The sequence below is a fragment of the Trematomus bernacchii genome, unplaced genomic scaffold (assembly GCF_902827165.1).
Source record: "Trematomus bernacchii unplaced genomic scaffold, fTreBer1.1, whole genome shotgun sequence".
In the NCBI taxonomy this organism is placed as follows: domain Eukaryota; kingdom Metazoa; phylum Chordata; class Actinopteri; order Perciformes; family Nototheniidae; genus Trematomus; species Trematomus bernacchii.
Genome location: NW_022987689.1, coordinates 2,286,755 through 2,308,843, shown reverse-complemented (window position 1 = coordinate 2,308,843; position 22,089 = coordinate 2,286,755). Strand labels below are relative to the sequence as shown.

The 22,089-nt window shown below is 41.5% G+C and overlaps 1 protein-coding gene across 8 annotated transcripts in view; it reads right to left on the bottom strand.

Annotated features, from left to right (window-relative positions):
* Nucleotides 1–22,089, bottom strand: part of LOC117488727 (adhesion G protein-coupled receptor L2-like) — a 78,190-nt gene that overhangs the window by 38,044 nt on the left and 18,057 nt on the right. For all 8 annotated transcript variants that reach the window (XM_034137778.1, XM_034137779.1, XM_034137781.1 and 5 more), the window contains exons 2-4: nucleotides 19,644–19,887; nucleotides 5,900–6,113; nucleotides 1,957–2,066 (exon numbers count right to left, since the gene is read on the bottom strand). In XM_034137778.1, the coding sequence (XP_033993669.1) occupies nucleotides 1,957–2,066; nucleotides 5,900–6,113; nucleotides 19,644–19,719 (400 nt within the window). In that variant the 5' untranslated portion in view covers nucleotides 19,720–19,887. The remainder of the gene's footprint in view (nucleotides 1–1,956; nucleotides 2,067–5,899; nucleotides 6,114–19,643; nucleotides 19,888–22,089) is intronic.

Below are 22,089 nucleotides of genomic sequence, written 5' to 3'. Positions count from 1 at the left end.
TGAGATGACTGATGAGCAGTCGGCCTAATATGGAGTTTCTTTACTGGACTGTTGAAGCTGCTGGTAGAGGAGGAAAAGGCTGGAGACAATATAGTGTGAAAGATTAGAAGTAGAAAAAAAAAGAGAGCACAGAGGTTAGTCGGGGGGGGGGGGGGGGGGGTGGGGGGGGGGGAACGAGACAGGAGGTGAAAGGGAGGTCTGTTTGAAAGAAGAGAAAAAGAGGTGAATATTTCGTGAAATGTTTACAATTCATCAACTTAAGTACTTTCACAGGCAGGAGTGACGCCTAAAGCTGCTTTTATAAACTACTCTAAAACACCCTTTTAAAAGGTAGATTAACTCAAATCAGATACCATAGACAGAGTTTATAATAGTGTCGGATTTAAATAACTCTGCAGTACATTTAATTATACCATGTGCACAGCGAAACACTTAAGCTGATCAATGACCGAGAACAGGAATTTGGTTACATTTGTAGGATTATTGTCACTTATGCTGTTTCACTTTAGTGGTTTCTGGAGTATGTTTCCACAAGACATTAAGGAACACAATGTACTAATGTAAGACCTTTAATGTAGCCATTTCTTTGAATAAGACCTTTAATGTAGCCATTTCTTTGAATAGCCTCCTTTTTCTATTTCAGCTAAAGACACAAAAAAGGCAGTGTTATTAAAGCCATTTCAAATGTGAATTCACCAGATTTCTTCAGTTCCCCCTTATGGTAACTCATCAAGCAGATAGTTCTGGTTGTATTTGCCCAGGTTTGGAAATACCTGCCACATTTTTCATCATCATCCAAATACAAGAGTTGGATGTAATTTAGTTTGAGGAGCTCACAGCACTACTGGGACTATTTCTACTCAGGATTTAAGTAGAAAGTTGTTTGATCAAAAGTTTTTTATGGATTAACTGCAAAAGAAAATGTTTCTGAAATTATAATGTTTTGCTGTTGACATGTTTTGAAATCTAGGTTTTAATAAATGTAAAACTCAAAACCACAAATTTCATTTACTTTTGAGATGGAAGCAGAAATCTCACACATAGAGGAATGGGGTTTGTATTCAATCCTAATTCAATATCCTGAATTATTTCAAATGAAATAAGGTTTAACTTCACCACCTGTAATTAAACTTCTGTACAACTAAAATGTTAATCTCCATTAATATCTGTTACCATTCACACTTTAGTACTACTGTTTTAGTGCTATTAATAAGGTTCAAAAACTACCTGAAAAGACATGTTCAATATGTAGAACTATAATATAATAACAGTCAGATCCTACTTACTTTTACACCTTGTTTTCTATGAGCTGCTTGGCCTAAAAACAAGAGATCCCTTCAAAGAACTCGGGGACTTAAATTATTTATTTGATATGTTTAGAAGTCGGTCTTGTTGAACTAAAAAAAACATCCGGTCTAGTTGCGATTCTCCATCACAAACAGACTTGAGTTCAAACACTGGCTTGCAGATAGCACATTTACCAGACAACAAACAGAAGTTTCAGATAAGCTATAACAAAATTAACAACAATTAACATAAATAACAAAAGGGTCCAATAAGGGAGTCTTTAGCCCTTGAGCTTAACGAATCTGGGTGCTTTGCCAACCGGGAACCAGATTCAAAAAGGAAGCGGCTATCAAAGCCTGAAGACAGAAATGTCAGAACCTGCCAATTTTAAACCGAAACCATCTGCAAGGCTGGATTCCACTGGAGATAATTGAAGAAGATATAGTTTGTTTGTAATTTGGGGGAACTGATCCTTTAAATGACAGCAATGCTTCAATACATCAACTTAATTCATCATTGTTAATGCCAGTCGTCCCGTTGAAGTATCATCTGTAAAACAAACATTGTCTTCCAACCATAGAAACTGTAGTTACAGCACATCTGTCTAGTCTACAGACACTTTAAACACACAATAAGAGTTCAGTATGAGATTTGGATGGCGATACTTACTATAGGGAACACACTCATACTGGACCTCTAAGTACTTGTAGGTGCCAGGGCATGGATCAGGAAAGACATCAGAGCCAGTGACAACCACACACTGCGTACGGTTGTTGCACCTAGAAAAAGAAAAGATTGACCAGAGATTTCATCATGACTACCCACAGCAAGAGTACTCCGCAATGACAACATTAATAACGCAGAGCGGGGAAAAAGTTAAATGTTACAGCTACAAAGATATTGATGAAATCCCAGCCAGGACTGTCACATATGCATTCTAGATTAAACCTTGGCAAACTGAGAGAGGAATGAAAGCATTAAAAAGGAGTGTAAATGGATGTGATAATGAATAAAAGAGTGAGATAGCAGCAGCTAAGGCATGTTAGGAATTAGCAATGGCATTTCCTTTAACAGCTTCTTCATATCGCTATTGAAAGGGAAGACATTCATTAAACACACGGGACAGGTGGCGATGACATGTGAGTGGACTGGAATGGTGGCCTCTGGTGAAACGGTGCCCCTCCTTTGCATGTGAGCAACAAACTCGACTTGAATGTGTCCTTTCTATGAGAGGTTATTTGTCCTCCAGTATGAAATAATGAACCTCCGTAAATCAACACAGTTGTGTGAATTGCAATAGTGTGAGTGTTTGTGTAGGTGTGTGAGTGTTTGTGTGCAGATGTTTCTGGGTGCTTTGAAAGTAAAGACGGAGAGGGGGAAAGAAGAACAGCAGAGGACTGAGTTTGTGTAAATACTGTATAGTGTGAAATTGGCTCCACTTCAATCAAGTTCTCTTGAGGCCGAGGGATTGAGAATATTGTCAGCAGTAACAGAGGCAAACAAGAAGAAATTGGCACCAAAGTAGGACATTCAACAATTTGCAAGCCTGAGATAAATATTTCAGAAGGTCAGTAGCAGTCATGCAAGCTGGACATACATTTCAACATTGAGCATGACTTCCAAAGAATCATTAGTAATTCAAGAGGCTTTTTGTTGCTGCAAAATGGGTTTGTGCAGCACAACATCCTCACAGGGCCTTGACTCTGCAATGTCAGCTATGCAGGATGTTAAACTCAAGAATAAAAAGGTAAAGGTATGTACATTAACCAGATAAATACTTTGCTTTCAGGCTGCACAGCTATTTATTTTCATTACAAAAGCCTTTGCCTTGAAACTAATGGATTATTAAACATTATATAGGAATAAAAAGGCGCAAAGGCCATTATGAAGTTAAGAAATAGCATCAGCTCAAACACCACTGACAGCGCCGTGCCGGTTGCACTTAACAGTTTCACTCTCATGGCTTCACTACAGTGAGAGCTGGTGAGAGGAACAAAGGTCACTGCGTGAAAATGTGAAGTGACTGAAAGCAGATACAATGAGTTAATCGATTTAATGTAGGTGTTTAAAAGTCTGACTGACACTAGCTACGAATGGTGCAAACTACATTTACTCAGGTACAGTACATATGTACAACTTTGAGATACTTTAGTTAAGATTAAACATGAAAAGTATAGTTTTAACTAATTTAATGCAATACATTCTTACATATAATAACTATGAAATTGATATATAATAATATTTGATCCACTTCCACCAGCTACACTATTGAATTGTGGCTTGCATGTTGATGCATCGGTGATAATAAGGCAACATTCAAATGTGTATAGTAATATAGTGCTTGAAAGGAGCCATTAATAGTTTAAATATGAAATGTTGAATACTTAAGTGATGTTACTTAAGTAAAACCTTTAATGCAGGGTTTTAACCTGTAATGGAGTATTTTTTTTAATTGTTCTGCTACTTTCAAAACTCACATTAACATATTTGACCATGCTAATGTTCTTCGGCTAATGTTTAAAGCCGGAAAACCAAAACAATGTTCTGAAAGCCGTAAAGCTGTGCAAACTGCAAAGAGACGGATCATTCTCTGTGAGTGTGTAACTCCCAGTGCCTCTTTTCAGTTTATTTTCATTTATATAAAAAAATATTGATTTCTCAAGGTTAGTAAATTATCTAATACTTCTTCCACCACAGCACCTTTTTTAACATTGTGAGAAACCGCAATGGAGTTTTTTTTGTGGTGCAATTTTTAGATCCTCTGGAGAAAAGGGAGGTGTTGTTGCTAAGCATTTAGACACGCTTCCTCAGTTTTAAACTGCCGCTGAAATTGCTGCATGTAATCTCTATTGCACTGAGCTCATGAAGTGTTTGCATCTTCTTTCTTTCAACCTACAAGCTGCTCCTCTGACAAGGGAAAACATGTATTATGTTGGTCTCACTGGGTCAGAGGATGTATGGCCATTGGATGAGGTAATGTTAGTCAGCAAAGCAGCTTTATTTAGATGATCTATCATGTCTTTTGTTGCTATGTGGGTGTTTTTGAACCTACACTAGTAGAAAACAGGGTGGAGGCAACAATGTCGACATAAGAAAAAAAGAAAAAGAGAGTTCGGATCACCTCGAATTTACCAGACATCTTTGATGCAACGATCACCTGAATATCAAACAGGCCATAGGTTTCCATCAGTGCATTTTATACATTGTTCATCCAGTCACTGTTTTTCTGTCTCCAACCAAACGTTTTTTAAGAAAACACTTTCATGTAGATTTTGAAGAAAATCAAGCCATTTCAATCCTGTCAAGTCGCTTTTGTTGTGAAAAACGGTTTGCTGATGAATACTTTTCTCGTAATTTCAAAGCAACAAACTGCCATTCTGTGCAACAGACTTCCCACTGTTTCTATCTTCCCAGTGTTGTTTAATATGTTTGTTTATCTGTCTCTGGTGCTATTGCCTTTTGCTAATCATCCCCAAAATGGGCAGAGAGCTGTCTTAATGTTTCGCCGTTTAAACATCCTCCTTCGCTGCAGACTGAAAGAGGACTGATAAGGGTCTCCCAAAGCTTTGTGTCTGCTTTAACATGCCCGGTTATCACATCAACCTTAATTGTGGTCAGATGCCCATTTCCTCTGATCTGAATCATTAGAATAATTCTGGCTTGTGGTGCGGAGTCTTCTCAAAGCCTTCGCTCACACACTGCCTCCAGGGAAACTTCGATGGAGATAAGTTTGGAGTTCAGCAGGCGAGAGTCTAACTAGTCGACAGATGTGGTGCAGAATGTAGCAGGTTGCAGTCAAACCAAGGGGCATGGACACTGTAAGAGAAGAGTGCTGGGACTCAGCTGTATATTTAAAAAAGACTATTCTGTAGCGCTGCACCTCTGGGAGTAAATACAGAGGTGAATGAAGGAAAAAACCCAGAGGAGTAAGATGGTGGGCGAAGCTAGCCTAAGGGGGGGGCACTGTAGGACAGAGCAGTGCCTTAGAAGATGAACAGTGCTGGTTACTATTTATGAATAGTTCATCCAGTGCCCTTTAAAAATACACACACCTCTAGGGGTAGGCAGCAGTGGAGTTAAAGTGTTGCCGCGCTGTCGTTTGACGGGAAAACAGCCTCTGTGAGAGGGTAACCGGGATAAAAGGCATGATGATGGGCACTGCTCACTACCTGAGGCAGAGCCACTTCAATGCAGTACAAGTGTTTGAACAAAGCAAGGCTAGTGTTCCAGATAGGGAATTAAGAGGGTGTTGATGTGACTCGCAGTCTTTCTGAGCTACACTGATTATGACTCAAACAGCAGCAACAATGCGCAGCTGGTGTGAAGAGCTCTGCCGCATGGATGTCCATTCTCGACTGTCAGGAATTAATCTGCGCCCCAGTTTTCTGACTTTAAAAATAGCACCTACATAATCTAGTCAATGAGGGAATAAAGGAAAAACATAAATAAATACATATTTATGTGCGTGCAAAGGAAGGGTGAGAATTTAAGCGTTTCTTTTGTGTGCAGAAATGTTAGTCGCAGAAGGAAAGAGAAAGAAAAGAAGTTCATAATGTTGCCAGGTCCTGGTTTTGTTTGTGAAATAAGATCCCTCCTCCGCCCAGCGTTTTACCTTTGTGATATAATCTTGTAGGCATCGGGGAGGTAGCAGTTGACGTTCTCCATCTGGAATGGGTCAGCGTCACAGATCTTGTCGTCGGTTCGGCCGTAGTTGGCCGTCTCGATCATAATGACATCACTCCCCGGGCAGCGGAGATCGATTGCATATCCTTCACATGAGAGCTCCCTCCTGACCAGCCCGAAAGGCAAGGCAGCACGGCTGAACCCTGACAGAGACACAAAGACAGAGAGGAAACTTTAGGCAAATAATACAAACTAATGAGTTGAAAGGATCACTGCTTCAATACAATAAGACCACACATCATGCAGTTAAATCCCCTGGCACAAAATAAATAGGCAACAGCAGTCCAATGTTTACCACAGTTTTAAACAGACGGGCCATTACACGCGATACAGGAATGGAGAAACAATTCATCTCTCCATCTCTCTGTGGTCTTAGATGTTGGCTAAGACATCAGATCTGTGTCACTGGAGACCAATGGTAACCTCATAAATTCTTGTGCAAACACAAAGGCTACAGAGCATCAGGAAGGCCTCCACCTAGAGAACATCCACCACAGAGCCAAACCTAGCTGGACGGGGAATAGTTTGTTTTACAGTCCTACAAACCCGCTGATTTGTTTCTTTTTTGCTTTACTGGCTCTCTCAAGAAAAGATAGAGAAAAAAAGGCAGAATCCCGGCAGAATGGAGTGTAATTCAATCCATTTTACAGTGTCGGGGATCGAAGAGTCTGGAGTCCACACAGTAGGAAAAATCTATACGTGGAACACAACACAGCAGATGGGAGCGCAGCCAAATAGCTATACTTTGGGGGGAAATTAACTATTCAACTCAAATATGTCCCCTTTTCAGAAAATAACAATGAAATAGGTTACTCCTCTGTATCCCTCTAGTGCAAAAATGGCATGTCACAAATATGGTAGAACTACAGATATGCAGATTTCCAAAGTAAGAGAAAAGCAAGGAAAAAGCTGAAGAAAGAAAGAAATCCATTATCTGAGGTTAAAATGATCCGGAGTAAAAATGAATATAAGTGTCTGCAATTCTGACAAAACAATTAGGTAAAATCTAAGTAGAACATGCAAATGTGTTCCCTTTAAGAAGTGCAAGCAGAGCGCTACATGAACTGTCAATAATCGCTGTTGTTTGCAGCAATAGTGGGTCCCCGAGGGGGCAGCTACCATTTGTATTTTCTGCACTGCTCTCTCCTAATTAGCCTTCCTTTCAGCCTGTTGCCTTTTCCATTCTCCCATTCGCTCCCGAGCATTGTCATGTAGCAACACTTACCACCTCGGGTTCACTTTGCCCCCTCACTCTAATTATCCTCATGCTTCTGACAGTCGGGGCTTGACTCAATTAGCATTGTTTGAACTGCTTAGAGTTGAAGTGGTTCTGGCTTGAAATTCCTACCCTGAAACCCCCGACCCACATTTCTGCTAGTCATTTCAGCCTGCTGTCCATGGCTCACTTATAATGATATTCTATGTCCGCCTGCACATTTCACACTAGCAAATAGACATCTGTGAAACATTGTTCAGAATATAATGTTGGAGTCATCCCATATTAGGGAAAAACTTCTGCACGCACTAGCAGTGGTAGCCCTATAACAAAATATGAAACTAATGGTATAAATTGTCTGGCATTCAGCCACTAGACATTTCATTATAGTGCCATGATCTGTCTAATGGCCAGTAGATTCTGCTTAGCTGGACTGTTTATCACCTCATTAGGAGACGTCAGTGTAGCCGAACCATAAGTGGAGGGCTGTGGGGTCACTCCATCTATTCCAATAACCACTACAATTACCCAAACCTTTCAGAAAACCTGTCCAGAATGGTGGATGATAAAACACAGAGTGAAATCGCCGGCTTTACTGTGAAAACTAATGATCACCCCGCCTGCTATTCCTCATGGAAGGAGTGACGGGTTTATCACGGCAGCTACAGACAGCACACAGAAAGAATGCATTTCATGGGGTTTTCAAATTCTGAGCGGAGCGAGAGAGACCGTCTTTCGGATAAAACAGCCCTCACACATGTACAAGCCATCTGCCTTCGTAACCTCCTTTTTTCTGGCTGTCCACTGGCAACTCTGCCCATCTATCAGACCACTAAGGCATGATAGCATGCTGCTGTCAACAGAGGCCAAGCGATTGATTGGGCTTGTGCCCTGCCGGCCGCCTCTTCCCTTGCCTGTATAGATCTCTCTGGTCATAGGCTAACACTGCATCAATTAGGGGGAGTATCTAGACTGTACTGGCGGCCTAAAGAACAAATAGCTTCTTCTCTAAACTACGGATGGTCTCTGCCTCATTAATGACTGTCTTTTCAGCTTGTAATTGGGCAAGTAATGACAAATCTGTCTAAATACTTTAAATATATATAAAAGAAAATGTTTCGCTCTGTAGGACGAGAGCCGAATTCGAGGGAATATTCTTTTAGTGGACTTAACTGTATGTTGCTTAAGATCATAGGCTTTAAGCACAGCTAAGTAAGTGAAGCCTTGGTAAAACAAAGGTTTCTGGATGTAGGTATTTTTTGTCTTGATTTTCATTGTTTAGTCAAGTTTTGTGAGATTTTGGAAAGGGGAGGAAGATTGTTTGTGTGCACAAATGTCAATGTCTTAGGGAGGTATGAAAAGCTTTTCATCTTGCGTTCTGTGCTTTGTTTGACTGCTAAACTTTGCAGCAGTTGAAGACTGCGACAGAAGGGCAGCAGCTGCAGGGAAAACGGTGGCAAGGAAACTGCAGAAAAAAAATCCATGACATGGTCCCGGGTTGTGTGTAAAAAAGAAGAAGAAAGAGAACAGCCTGCTCTCTCCGTGTCTGTACCTTAGATTAACAGTAAAATGACACAATCGGTGAGGGAATTGAAAAATGCTTTATATGACCACTTAGCCAAATTGCCATGGTAACCACTTGAACTTAGCCATAATTGGCTGTGATCCCTACCCCTGGCCTTGTTGACACGAAGCCGTATCATGCATTCTGGTCGGTGAGTGACTGCGAGGAAAGTAGCTTTTGAGATTCCTCCCCCTGACCTGTCTGCTAAGACGTCTATTGAGCTCAGGAGAGCAAAGCAGCGGCCCGGGACTGCTTCTCAATATGTTGCATTCTGGGAGTTTCTGTTCTTCTCCAGTTGACAGTCTATAATTCACTAGCGACAATCCCCTCCCTCATAATACATATTTTGTTTTCTATCAACACCCTTGAAATTGGAAGTGGTACTGTGGCTCACATGGATGCATCTGAAACCATCCACAGAGATACACTTGGTGGCTTTAAAACCCTGGAGATGAAGCGAAAAGATAATTGAGGTTTTGGTGTCGATATTGCCATTTGGCAAGTGCAAGCAGCAGACCATAACACACATGTTGAGAAGAGCTTCTTTGCTGCTCTGTGTATTAGCTGTTGCGTCTAACCTTTAACCCTGAAAACTCCACCGCGTCGGGATATCAGACAGTGGGAGAAAGAGCTAAAGGAATGTTTGATCAGTCCAAAAGAAAAACTAGGCCACTTTTGGAGGGTAGACGGAGTGGCGAGGGGCTTGCACAGACAGAGAGCAAAGGCGTTGTTTGACGCTTGTCATTCTCCATTAAGGCTCCTTTGATTGCCCTTTGTGGTCCTGGAAACGGCAAACAGCTGCATGCAAATGGCCCTGTTTCCCCAAGGCTGGCCCCCATTGTTCTGAGCTTGGGTTTGACAGGGACGCTTTCTCTGCAGCATAAAGGAGAGACTAGCCTTTAGTCAAATAAGAGTGCCCCCACCGTGGTCCCAGCAGGAGTACTTCAAGACTGTTTGTCTTTTTATGTTGTTTTATTCCCGATATTACTGGTAACCAACATCTTAGGAAGAAAGCGCAGATCTTAGAGTCAAGCTTTTCCTCCATCAGCAGGGGATGCCTCCGTAATCCAATATCCGGAGGGACAAAATGGTCTTACAACATGTTTTGCTCTGTTGGAGATTTTGAATGGGAATTAATAAAGTAGGAAAAAAAGACAAATATATTTTAATTCTTAGAAATAAGTTGTACGGAACAAAGCGTCATCTATGTTTGCCTTTTATTTCCAGCTCTTTTCTTTTTTACTGCAGTATCTCTAGTCTGTTCACTGGAACTTTTTGATCACTGGCCAAGGAATACAATTAAAAAAATTGATTCAAGAGGCCATTGCGTTAAACCTTTTATATATTAAGCAAAACAAAACTACACTTCACTGTCCATGCACATGCCTTTAAACCGACAAACGTATGACTTAATTTGGCTTACACTCTAGAAAGAACAAAGACAACCCTCAACATTTCCATTCCCTCATTCCTACATGTTTAAGGCATTCACTGTTGCTGCCAAAAATGTGCGACACATATTCACAAATGCAGTACATGACCGCCCATCAGAAGTGAGAGACACAGAGGACCGAGGTGGGAGATGAGAAAGGAGATTTGGGATTCACTAAATAACACCTGCTTTTCATATACAGACAACACCCGGAGATCTCCTCATTCTACCACAACGGCTCATATTTCATTTCAACTGCCAAAATGCGGTGCAACACTGGAAATGTAGTTGGACATATGGCACCATTTCCCATGACACTTTAGTCCTCCTCTAGTCTACCTTGCTGGGAATTGTTTCTAAAGACGATGTCAGACAAGACCACAAACCCCGGGGCTACTCCTGCCTTTCCGAGACAACTGCTATCAGACACTCTTGATTCCGATATAAGTATTCTAAAATAGAAACTGGCAATATAGGAGTCATATAGATGGAGTCCATTTGTGGTGAGATGAAGCGCACTGAGTCATATCTCTTTTCTCCTTCTGGTGATACATGAATTCACTGTAGCCACTTCCCTTTCCAACGCTTCCATTTGTATTCATTGCCATGGCCTTTTCTCTAATTCATGTTCTGAATGTTTTTTGTGAAAAAAATGATGGAGGACTAAATCACAAGCTCAATTTTGACACATGTCTCGATGAAGGGTTTTAAGATTGAGGATTTATTATACAGCTGAGGATAAGCGTGATAGACCCTGCGGTTGCCTCTTAACTCCTCAGGTGGGACTATTTAGAGAAAGCTTTACCCTATCACACCAGCTGCAGGCGTGTAATGTTATGCTTTTTTAAGGTTAGCAGCATTAAACAAAACCTATTTTTCCGCTTAGGTCTTATTCTCATAAGTGTGACCATTAGGACTAATGGGTCACGCTAACCTCTCACCTTCCTTGTAAAGATTCAAAAAACGCATACAAGATGTAAACTAATATTAGAGTAGCTGTACAATTCTCCTGAAGCTTTCGATTCAAATTTGATTTACATGAATCTGCTTTAAAATATATACTTTATTTGCTGTTGCCGGAGTCCCATTCCCTGGATCTCTGGAACAGAGGTGGCGGGTATAAATTAAAATAGAAAAATAGATTCGTCGTGAAAAACACACCCTTGCAAACCCCTTTATAAAGTATCTAACAACCTGTCGACGTTCATGGAATATTTGAAATGCACAGAATGTTTTATTTTGATGTCTGGAATTTCGACAACTCACAGAAAATGTTGAGTTTTTGCCCAAACTGATTCACAGTCGACACGGCGGATTACTTTGGTTCAACAGAACAGCCGGCTCAGCTGCAGAGAAGACTCCAGATGAAGAATTTCTCCCGAGGGAGTGACAACTAACGAAAAAAGTGGAGGGCTATAATGACTGTGTCTTAATTTGGCCTCGAGAATCAAGTTTTCCCATGTCGATTAGTGGGATGATCCCTGACCCTGTGGGCACACATCAAAGAAAACCAGCAGAAAACAGGGGGGCATCATTACATCACTAATATAATCCTCTAAATGTAATAAGGTTCAGTGTTTAATATAAGTAACACCGACAAGTGACAAAAATAATTCAGTTGCAGAGACGCGACAAGATGTAATGTCGTCTTTTGTCTGGGTCCATGGACACATCACTCGGATAAAAGCAAAGTATAATTCGACACATTGTATAGTCTACTGAGAAAACAACCCTTTTATAAAGATACAAATAACTGTCACAGAGGCTAAACATAAAAAAAAAAAAACAATGTTCGTCTTAGAAGATAAAAACACCTATATGCTCCCGGGGGGGATCCACTCTGACAGAATTAGTTCATTGCATGTTCAATATCTATCATATCTGTTTTTTGCAGGGAAGTTGATGAAACACTCAGAAAGAGGTGAGTTAAAGAAACCCAGCTAAGTGCATCAGGGGTATAGTTTCACAGGTTTGATCTACCCTGAGTGATGCTTAACTCCCCTCAAAGCCCATATTTTACCCTTGCACTTAAACCCCCGCTGGATTTTCCGCTCAAGAAAATGTCTCAGAATAAGTCAGGTGCCTCCCTCAGGGAGCGGATGGAGAGGGGAAAGAGGAGGAGGAGGAGGATGTGGGTTTGTCTCCATCACATGCTCATGTCTCTGTTCTTGTTTGCTGGGGCAGCGTCTCCCCACTTCACCCTCCTAATCAACCGTCCTCCACCCAGCTCTGCCCGTACAGAGCCGAGGCGAGGCGGCTTACTGAGTACGTCACATAGACATGGTGTCAGGAGAAGCTGCAACTGGAACACGGATTAAATGAATAATGAGCCACAGACTACAGGGATGACAAGGAACAGCGATCAGGGCCTCTCAGTGATAATGAACAGACAATTCTGATAAGAGAAACAGTCTTTATCTTCATGCAGAGCCTGAAGTAGCTTTTAATGCAGTGGTGCTATCACTTTCACTGGGCGCAAATCCATTTTGGTGCTTTAGTGTCTCCAAATAAACCCACTTCAGCCAAAGTGCGTAGCTGAAGTTGTGTTTATGTAGATTAAGTTGCGCAGTGCAATTTAAGTACAGCCCAACACAAGAATGTTTTGTGATTTTATCTTTTTCCCATTCAAATGCAAAATAAAATACAACTTATTGCACTTAAGACCGAGTCTGTGCTGGCTTAGATTAATGGATGATTCTTATCAGAAAAGTCTCCAGGACACATCCTGAGCTCCTGCTCGCGATGCTTATCTTGCTGCAGCCGCTTTTCCAGGCTGCATACGCTGCAACAAGACTGGACTTCTGGTCGCAGAAAAGTAAAATAAATGTTGCGCTCTAGTTTCAGGATAATAGAGTCGATACATACACACTAGGGTGACTCTCACGGTCTCAGCTGCAATCTGCAAGGCGAGGGTCACGCAGCAGTGGTAGCCGAGCTAGCATTACCAAGAGCAGGCTGTGGGCTTGATGATTTAGTGTTATGCTTTTTTATTGAATAAACGCCTTTGGCCGTCTCCATAAGGCATGTAAGCCTGGCTTTGCAGGTCAAAGAGGCCCGTCAAGAGTCCCCCATGCACACAAAGACTTTTCTAGCAAACCGTGTATGCACACATATGTGAATGTACATACGGTGCAACAGGGGAAGCCTTTGTGGGATTTTACACAGCTCTGTTTGGAGGCTCTCTGAGATTTACCAGGAAAGTCAGTGAAAAAAAAACATCCAGGCACATTCCTTGGCAATAACCCGCTGCTATCTCTGGAACACTGACCACTTTGATTGGCTTGAGCGTGATGACCTTGCCCCATTCCCTTCCACCAGCATTCCGGTCAATGCGAGCAGAAAACAGGAGCACTGATAAGAGATGCACAGATGGGGAGATCTTGATGACAGACAGTTTCCTGCCCATGGTCTTCGATGAGGCCATTGTAGCCGACGCACTCACTGGGGATATACGCTACAAGAGGGGGTCAATACCGATAGTGCAAGGCATACAAATACCTTCTTTGTGCTTTGCCGATTCCCTGACTTTTTTCTTGCTGCCTCCTTACTCAATTTCCAGCACGGCAGGAGAGGGCTTCCTTATCTTGGACTGTTATACCTGCACATCGGCTGGTGGCCTTTTGTTTGCAGGTGACCCACCCTTAGGTGACATTTAATTCTTGGACAAAAAGTGTGTGGTCATGCTCTATGTCACAGCCTCTAGCCTGAGGAGATTACTAATACAGTGAAAGCAACAGAGCTGCATTCATGGCCTGTAGCGAGAGCTAGTCGACAGACACAGCCAGAGAGAGACCGAACACACATTATTACACTGGTGTGAATCATACATGACCATAAGCCATGAAAACCGAGTGAAATAAAGGGGAAACCACTGGTGAACCAAAGTGGAAACAGTTTCATCTTATATTCATCCACTTGTCCCTCTCCTTCTGTGTTTAAAGAACGGTAACATCAGAGAATCTAATCAGAGCCCTGAAATCACACACGAGTCACAGAAGGCACACAGAAGCACATTTACAGAATCCATCATAATTTATTTTATTGATCGCCATCCTTTCCCCTACTGTCGACACTAGTTTTACCACCAGCCGTTACTGTGTAAATCATTACCAGTAAAAACTCAAATGTAAGACCTGAGCTTTTATGACATGACTGATACAGAGGAAGGAGGACAGGAAGAGTAGGGCATCATTTTTTTCTAAATGTTCACACCGAGTAAATATAACTGAGGAATCGCTCTCATTTTCTTTTTGTAATAGCACGGTTTTTTGTTCTAATGGCTTTTGTGGTTTTTACACACATAATGTGTCTCAAAAATCAAGGTGTCTTTAACAAATTAATGCTTAAAATGCACTACAATTTCAGAATAAAACTGCTGGAGTGGCTGTTCTGAAAAACGAAATTTGCAGCCGCAGGTATTTCGTGAAAGTAAAAATCTGCTTTGATTGCCTAAGCACAGTGTCCCTTCTGTGTTAAATGACTCCTTTTGTTTTAAAATGTTTGTTAAGCTCTTGTGCTTTTTCTTTTTTCAAATGAAATTAGTTCTGACATGCCTCCAAGCTATTTAAAAGTATGGGGTAAACATGGAACCACACTGAAATCTAACAGGTTGTTGTTGCCTCCGTAAATACTTTTGTCTTTGTTCCAAACCTGAATTTATATTGTTGGCAAAAACTTCCCCTCACACTGATAAAGGAAAAAAACTCAACAGCTTTCTATAGAGTAGCCTTTATTTTATACGAAACCCTTCTGCTTCCACTCAAGATTAAATGCATTACGTTGTTTTGACAGCTGAACCCTCCTGTGAAGCAGACTTACACCGAGCAAATCCAAAAGTTTAGACTCTGAGGCAAACTACTTTGTGGTTGTAAGCGGGACTCATCTATTATTTGAATTAGGCTGCCTGGAGAGAAAAAAACTGCGGACAGCATTTAAGAAAGGAAAGAGTGAGGTAGGCATCTGCTCCAATGTTTATACAACTTGTTACCATAAGGGGTGTGAATGGAACGGCTCCAAGATGCTCCGAGCAAGAGAGATTTAAGGCGTGCTTAACAGATGAAATCAAACTGTCAGAAAACTGTTGCTCCTAGTCGAATAAATAAAGTGTTTGTTCATCAGCTGGCTATGCAACAACAGCTTTTACGATCATGTCCAAACACATAATAAAAAGCAAGCTTCTCATCTAAAGGGAAAAGAGTCTTGCTCTCACATTCACATATTGGATGGAGACATTTCTTGCTGCTTTGGCTTTACAAAAAACGAACTCAGGAAATCGCTGTTGCAATAAATCTAGGATGACCCTAGCAGGGGTGATATTGTATTTAATTTCCTCTGAGTGAAATACTGATCCTTGAGATTCATCCGTCTTTGGCTCATTTCGGTTTCATATTCCCGCACAACATTTTCCAGTTCTTCGGTTACTGTTAAAATAGCACATTGTTGTACAATGCTTTACAGAAATACATCTGGTGCGCCGTACATTGACTGAAAAGCTGCATACTGCGAGGCTTGTAGCAAACGCTTACACAACTGTTTTGAAAATAAAGGAGACAAAATATGATCATTTGTCTGTCTCCATGGGTGCAAAAAAGTCCATTCAATCCAGATGATGAACCCATGCCTTTTTGTCTGAAATATTTCCAGTTGGGCAGATTTTTCATGCAAGACGGATATATCAGATTTTTTTTTTCTTCCTCACAGATTGACCAGTCATCTGTGAATCTCCCATGGTTTAGCTGATAATTCATGATCGCCCTGGCATGGACATTCAATATGAATTATAAAATGGCAAGCCAAGCATATCAATGGATGACAGACTGGATGTGTATGGCCCGAGGCCAGAGAGAAGTTAGAGCACAATGGCTTCTCCATTCAGTCAACCCCACCACTGGAAATGCCAGTGTGGCACAAGGGAGGGTCCTTCATCAGCTAAATGTATGGCACTGCTTGAGACAAATGTTGTGCTCAGACGTATTGTTAACCTTTACAACCTTTTGGAGAAACACAAGCATGATGGTATGTTCAACCGAGGAATATTTCACAATCCCCCTTAGAGCGAAATGTGCAGCGTGTTATCCAGAGCGGTGCGGGGGAGATTCAAAACTAACAGAAAGAACAGAGCAGATTGTTTTAAAGGAATCTATCCTTTTTTCTTGAGGCAAGATTTTTTTATTTCTACTGACTTGATTATTTAAAAAACTGAATATTTATGTCCCTCATTTGTTCTCTCTGTCCATACTAAACAAACACTGACTTCTCTGATCCCCATCTCTGCAGATATAACACAAACCACTTCATCTTTCCCTTTTGTGCAATATTTAGATATGAAGGCCAAAGTGCCTTCTCTGCTTTTGGCTTTTAAACACATCAATCAACTTAAAGGGTTGACACTAGACTTGCAACCTAATCCTCCCTCAAACCTGGCTTTCTTGACTTTAAACACTCAAATAACAGCTTTCATTCAGTCACAGCAGATATGTTGCTGTGCAAATGCCCCACCTTTGTGGCTGCTCCCTTTGAATCTGGAAGTCTTCTTTCATAATGGCGGACTGGGCGGTCTGATGCATCTAAAACAAATCTGATATCTGCATGCCCTACTTTACTTTAGCAGGAGCGTCCATATCTGTTATACAACATCCCCAGGATGAAGTAAAATGGAGTCCAAAGAAAATGTAGACCTACAAATAGTATATAAATATAGAGTGAGAATTGTCCATGTGATGTTTTTCTCTTCTCCATTATACCCAATTAAAAATACTAAAATAGAGTCATTAAGAATTATAAAAAAGTTAGATAATTTAAAGCCATTTTTGATAATATAAAAAGTTATACATTTTCAGGTGTGAGCCGACACTGAGTTTTAAAAAAAACAAAAAAACAATGCCGGCTACTGACGAGGTTAGTGTTAAAACTGTGATATTATCAGTTATCACAACTGGAGAGTATGTATTCACAGAAAGAAGAGCAAGGCTTTTCCCAATAGAGAAAATGTTCACTCTGTATTCCCGATTGACTACAGCTAAGGATTGCTTCGTCGATCTGATTTGTTGAAGTAGCCCATGTTAGAAGGTAATAGACAGATGGTTCCTCCAATAACCTGCCAAGTATTTTTTTTAAATTGCCTTTCCTTTTCCAAACCTTTTCTCAATGACAGCTTCTCAGAATGTTCTGCGTAACAAACCATCTGAAGCGTCAGGTGAAGGGTCCAACGTGCCATTGCTGGATTCAAAATAACTTCACACACAAGAAATTCCCGGGAAAGCAAAGCATGAATGCAATCTAGCATTACTGTTTTCACTGTATCCATCTCAGTGATAACAATGTGAATGTTTCTTCTATTTATTTCCTTTACACCATATCAAAGCTGCCCTTGGAGAACAACATTAGCATTTGGTGTCTGAATTCTGGCAACCAGCTGAATGTTAGGCAAATATTCATTATTTTTGTAGCTCTGTTTTGGTCTCTACCAACTCCTGAGGTATTGTCTCTTAAGATACTAAATTCTCCAATGTGTTCAGCAGAAAGTCATATATTTTGTCTGTATGCTGTTTGATGCTAAAAAGGTAGTGGTCAGAGAGTTTTTAAGAACGTTTTCCTAAAAAACTTTAGCAGTGTAAAAAGAAGAAGCTAAACAAAGAGGTAAACTTCGCTAATACCATAAAACCGAGGGGAGCTTCAGATTCAATAGATATTTAAACTGTCAGTTCATCACTTTAATTATTTGACCTTGCGATAAAAAGGGTAATAACGCTAACTGAAGTTTGTCAGAATAGGCCCAACTGGGGTTCATCCTTCCTACTGGCCGTTGAGGTCAATACTGAGAGAGGGAAAACTCACTTTCTTTGAGCTGAGCATTTCATTCAGCGTGAGGAATGTTTTGGGTGAAAGCGATAACCTGATTAGACTCTCTCCTGGTGAGGGACAAGAGGTAATTATCAAGTGGAGTTTTGTTGCTGGCACTATGATGGAAGCATAGATCATAAGGATGCAGGCCCTCAGGGCTGGGCAGACTGGAAGTGAGTGGCATGTTGATAGAATCAGATATTGTTTTCACACACACACACACACACACACACACACACACACACACACACACACACACACACACACACACACACACACACACACACACACACACACACACACACACACACACACACACACACACACACACACACACACACACACACACACACACACACACACACACACACACACACACACACACACACACACACACACACACACACACACACACACACACACACACACACACACACACACACACACACACACACACACACACACACACACACACACACACACACACACACACACACACACACACACACACACACACCTTTATTGATGGATGGGCAAATATGCATTCTTAGACCGGAGAGCCCTCGCATCAAGTGAAACCCAAAACCTGAGCGTTCTGCATACCAAGCAGTATTCTTCTTTAAGAAATCCAACAGGACTATTCAATTCTTCAAATGCCTCAGCAATATTATCTATCATTGCTTATCTACAAAAAAAATGCATCTCTGCTGGAAAGCTGCTGGGATAGCGGGCTCTATTGCAATATGTCTTTGTTAACTAATTATACAACATAGCTTAAAATAAAATGGAAAGAGACATCTATCAGAACAAAACAGCCAAAGGGAGAAAAAAGGATACATTCAAATTGAATGGGAAGCCCCAAAAATACAGTGCTTCAACTATCTATCTGTAATCAATGCTTGGCACACAAGCATGTGATTTTGGGTTACTTTCTTCCCCAGTACAATGGGGATGAAAGAGGGGAAAATCTAATGATCATCATTAAGCAGACATACCAACATCAGTGGTTTTGATGGGCATGTAACAGACGGGTGTGTTTTGTGACAATACTTGTAATTACAGCCAAATGCACTAATCAAAAATGAGAGAAGGAACCAAAAAAGAGCCTTGGGATGTCATTGCAGACAATTAAAAACACTGACACATACTTTCCTAGTTTCAGCGTCTGGCACTGAATCAAGTACCGTACTTTTGATGCTTTCAGGTACCCCGACCATCAGAATGATTTGGTTTATGCAAAAAAAAAAAAGGAATACAATACCTCAAAATACCTCTAAGCGTTCTGTTGTATAGCTCACTAAGCAGAAAAGGTGCAGCTATGAACAGATATTAATGGGAAGGTCTTTGACACACCGTTTGACTGTTGTCCTGAAAGTGAATTCAATGTGACAGTGAATGTGTCCATTAATTAGCAATAATAAAATTAGTTTAGTAAAAGTGTTTGAAACACATTTTTCACTCTTCAAGGGTAAAGCCACTGAGGGAGAATAATTATGACATACAAAAAAACTTGTGCTAATACATTCCACACATTCATAGCTGAATAATAAGTGGCTTTTGAAAGAGGTTGACCAGAATACCATTAACACTTTTCGCCACGCAACTCCATGGTTACTCACCTTGTGAACAGTGAAGCAAAAAGGGAAGAAGCAAGAGGCAGCGGAACATCAGACACCTCCACAGTGCAGAGGCCATTGTGCGCTGTATGCAGACGATCCAGGGAGCCTTTTTGCTAATAATAGTGGTTTAATATGTTGCAGTGGAAAAGTGGAAAGCTGGAGCGATGTCAACGATAAGTTGAAAGCTGGAGCGATGTCAACGATCAGTAGTTCTCAGAGAAGCATCACCAGTCATCTTCCTCATCTGGAAAAAAGAGAGAGGAGAGACCATAAATGTGGAGGTAATGGACTGTTATCATGAGTATCATCACAGCCTTAGGTACCACATTTATTTATTTTGTTTCTGGATTCTGCATGTGTGCATTCCAAGACATCAAATCCGAACCCCCTGAAAGAACATTTCTGACTGCTTGTTCAAATGAATAGACAAACGCATTTTGGAGAAGTTTTCATATAAATATTAAATAAAAAATCTAAAATGTGTATGATGGCAAGGACGTGAAATAGAGCAGACAGGGTTTCTATTTGCACTTATTCAGATCCCTGGGACGTGTTACAACACAATGTTTACACTGCCTCATTCTCCCAATCTTCCCTGTTCCACCTTCGCAATTTACTCCCGGTTCCCCGCGGGAGAAAGCTTGTCGCTCCGGCAACACTTTCTCATAGGACGCCATTAGAGACACAGTCGCTTTGTGCGCTACTTTTGTCTCCTTCCTTATCAAGGGGTGGCAAAAACAGCCCTTTGTCTGCAAAAGCTGCAAAAGGTTAGAGCCTGAGAGACGGACGAACACACCAGACAGATAAGCTGCTTACTAAAGTCAAACACCAAGGAGGGATGTGTTGTGTCATATGTGAAATGCCACACACACACACACACAAACACACATTGACTCAAATATGCATGCCTGCACAAACATATAACCAATGACACACTGCTGAAGATGTGGCACTGATGCAGAGACAGCACACACACAAATATATTGTATCTTGTTTATTTCTATCTTGTTGCCATCCAGCATGTCCCCAATGCGCGCACACACACACACACACACACACACACACACACACACACACACACACACACACACACACACACACACACACACACACACACACACACACACACACACACACACACACACACACACACACACACACACACACACACACACACACACACACACACACACACACACACACACACACACACACACACACACACACACACACACACACACACACACACACACACACACACACCCAAATGCAAACAGGATCGGTCACTTAGTAGCCGTCGCTATGCAGATGCAAGTTAATGTTTCAAGTGCCTGAATGCTGCTCCTTCAGAGCTACTCGTCTACTAGCCTGATTATTTTATAATGAACCTACATTTGAGCTGCACAGCAGTCAGCTCTGATCGCTCTCCAGGCCCCACTAATCGCTTGGATATTTTTGGCAACATGAGAACCCACAAAACATGGGAAGCTTTCACATTAGCATACCGAGTAATAATTCAGTCACTATGAGGTATTCTATACATGACCGAAGCCTGGTCGTGGGATAATCGGTACAAAAAAAAAGCCCACCGGATCGGCACCAAGCAGCAGAGTGTTTATTTTCATTTGAGATCACCTTGGTCGAGCAGTTGTACAGCACAGTCTGTGCCAAGGGAACATACATACAGCTAACTTATAATTTGTCAGTCAAACGTGGGTGGTTTTCATAGCTTTTGTGGTTATATTTATCTTCCAGTTGTTTATATGCCAGTGGCACCGAACCAGATCAGATAAGACAGAATTGGTGCTTGCCAGCCCTCCTGCAACACTTCTAATAAGGCTGCTAACACTCTCAGGTCTTCTTACAGGACTGCCACCAGTTTAATATTGGGCAGAAAACCAAATCTCCAGAGACTTGTGACTTCTTCCTCAGCCATTTATCTTCTGCAAATATGAGGCCTGGGGCTACGGGTAACCATAATAGTGGTTGACAGGAGGAGATTGGAAACTGATGGGGGGGACATCCCCCCTGCCCTTCTGGCCTGCTGGGCATGCTGAGCTACTCAGCCCCTCCAGACACCAGGGGGCGAGAGCCTGCCGGCCTCTCGGATGCAGACCTGCCCTCACCACCCCGGGGTTCTTTCTCCCAATCGGCTGTCTCCCTGCTGAGTTACATGTCTCCTTTCTCCCTTAAGCTGGTAGAGAACACAGCCCTGCTCATCTTCCCAAAAACTGTTTTGTTTGGTGGGATTTCTGCACTGAATAGCTCTGGACTTGAGATAAAGGGATTAGGCGATTAACATTTAGATGCTCTACACAGGAGGGATCCAACATGGCGGCGTAGAAAACAGACGCAGAAACCAGGTCCTCCACAAACTCCTGCTCTTTACTCCTACTATGTTTCTTTTAAGCTCGGGACAACTTTCTTTGCCATTTGAGATTAAGAT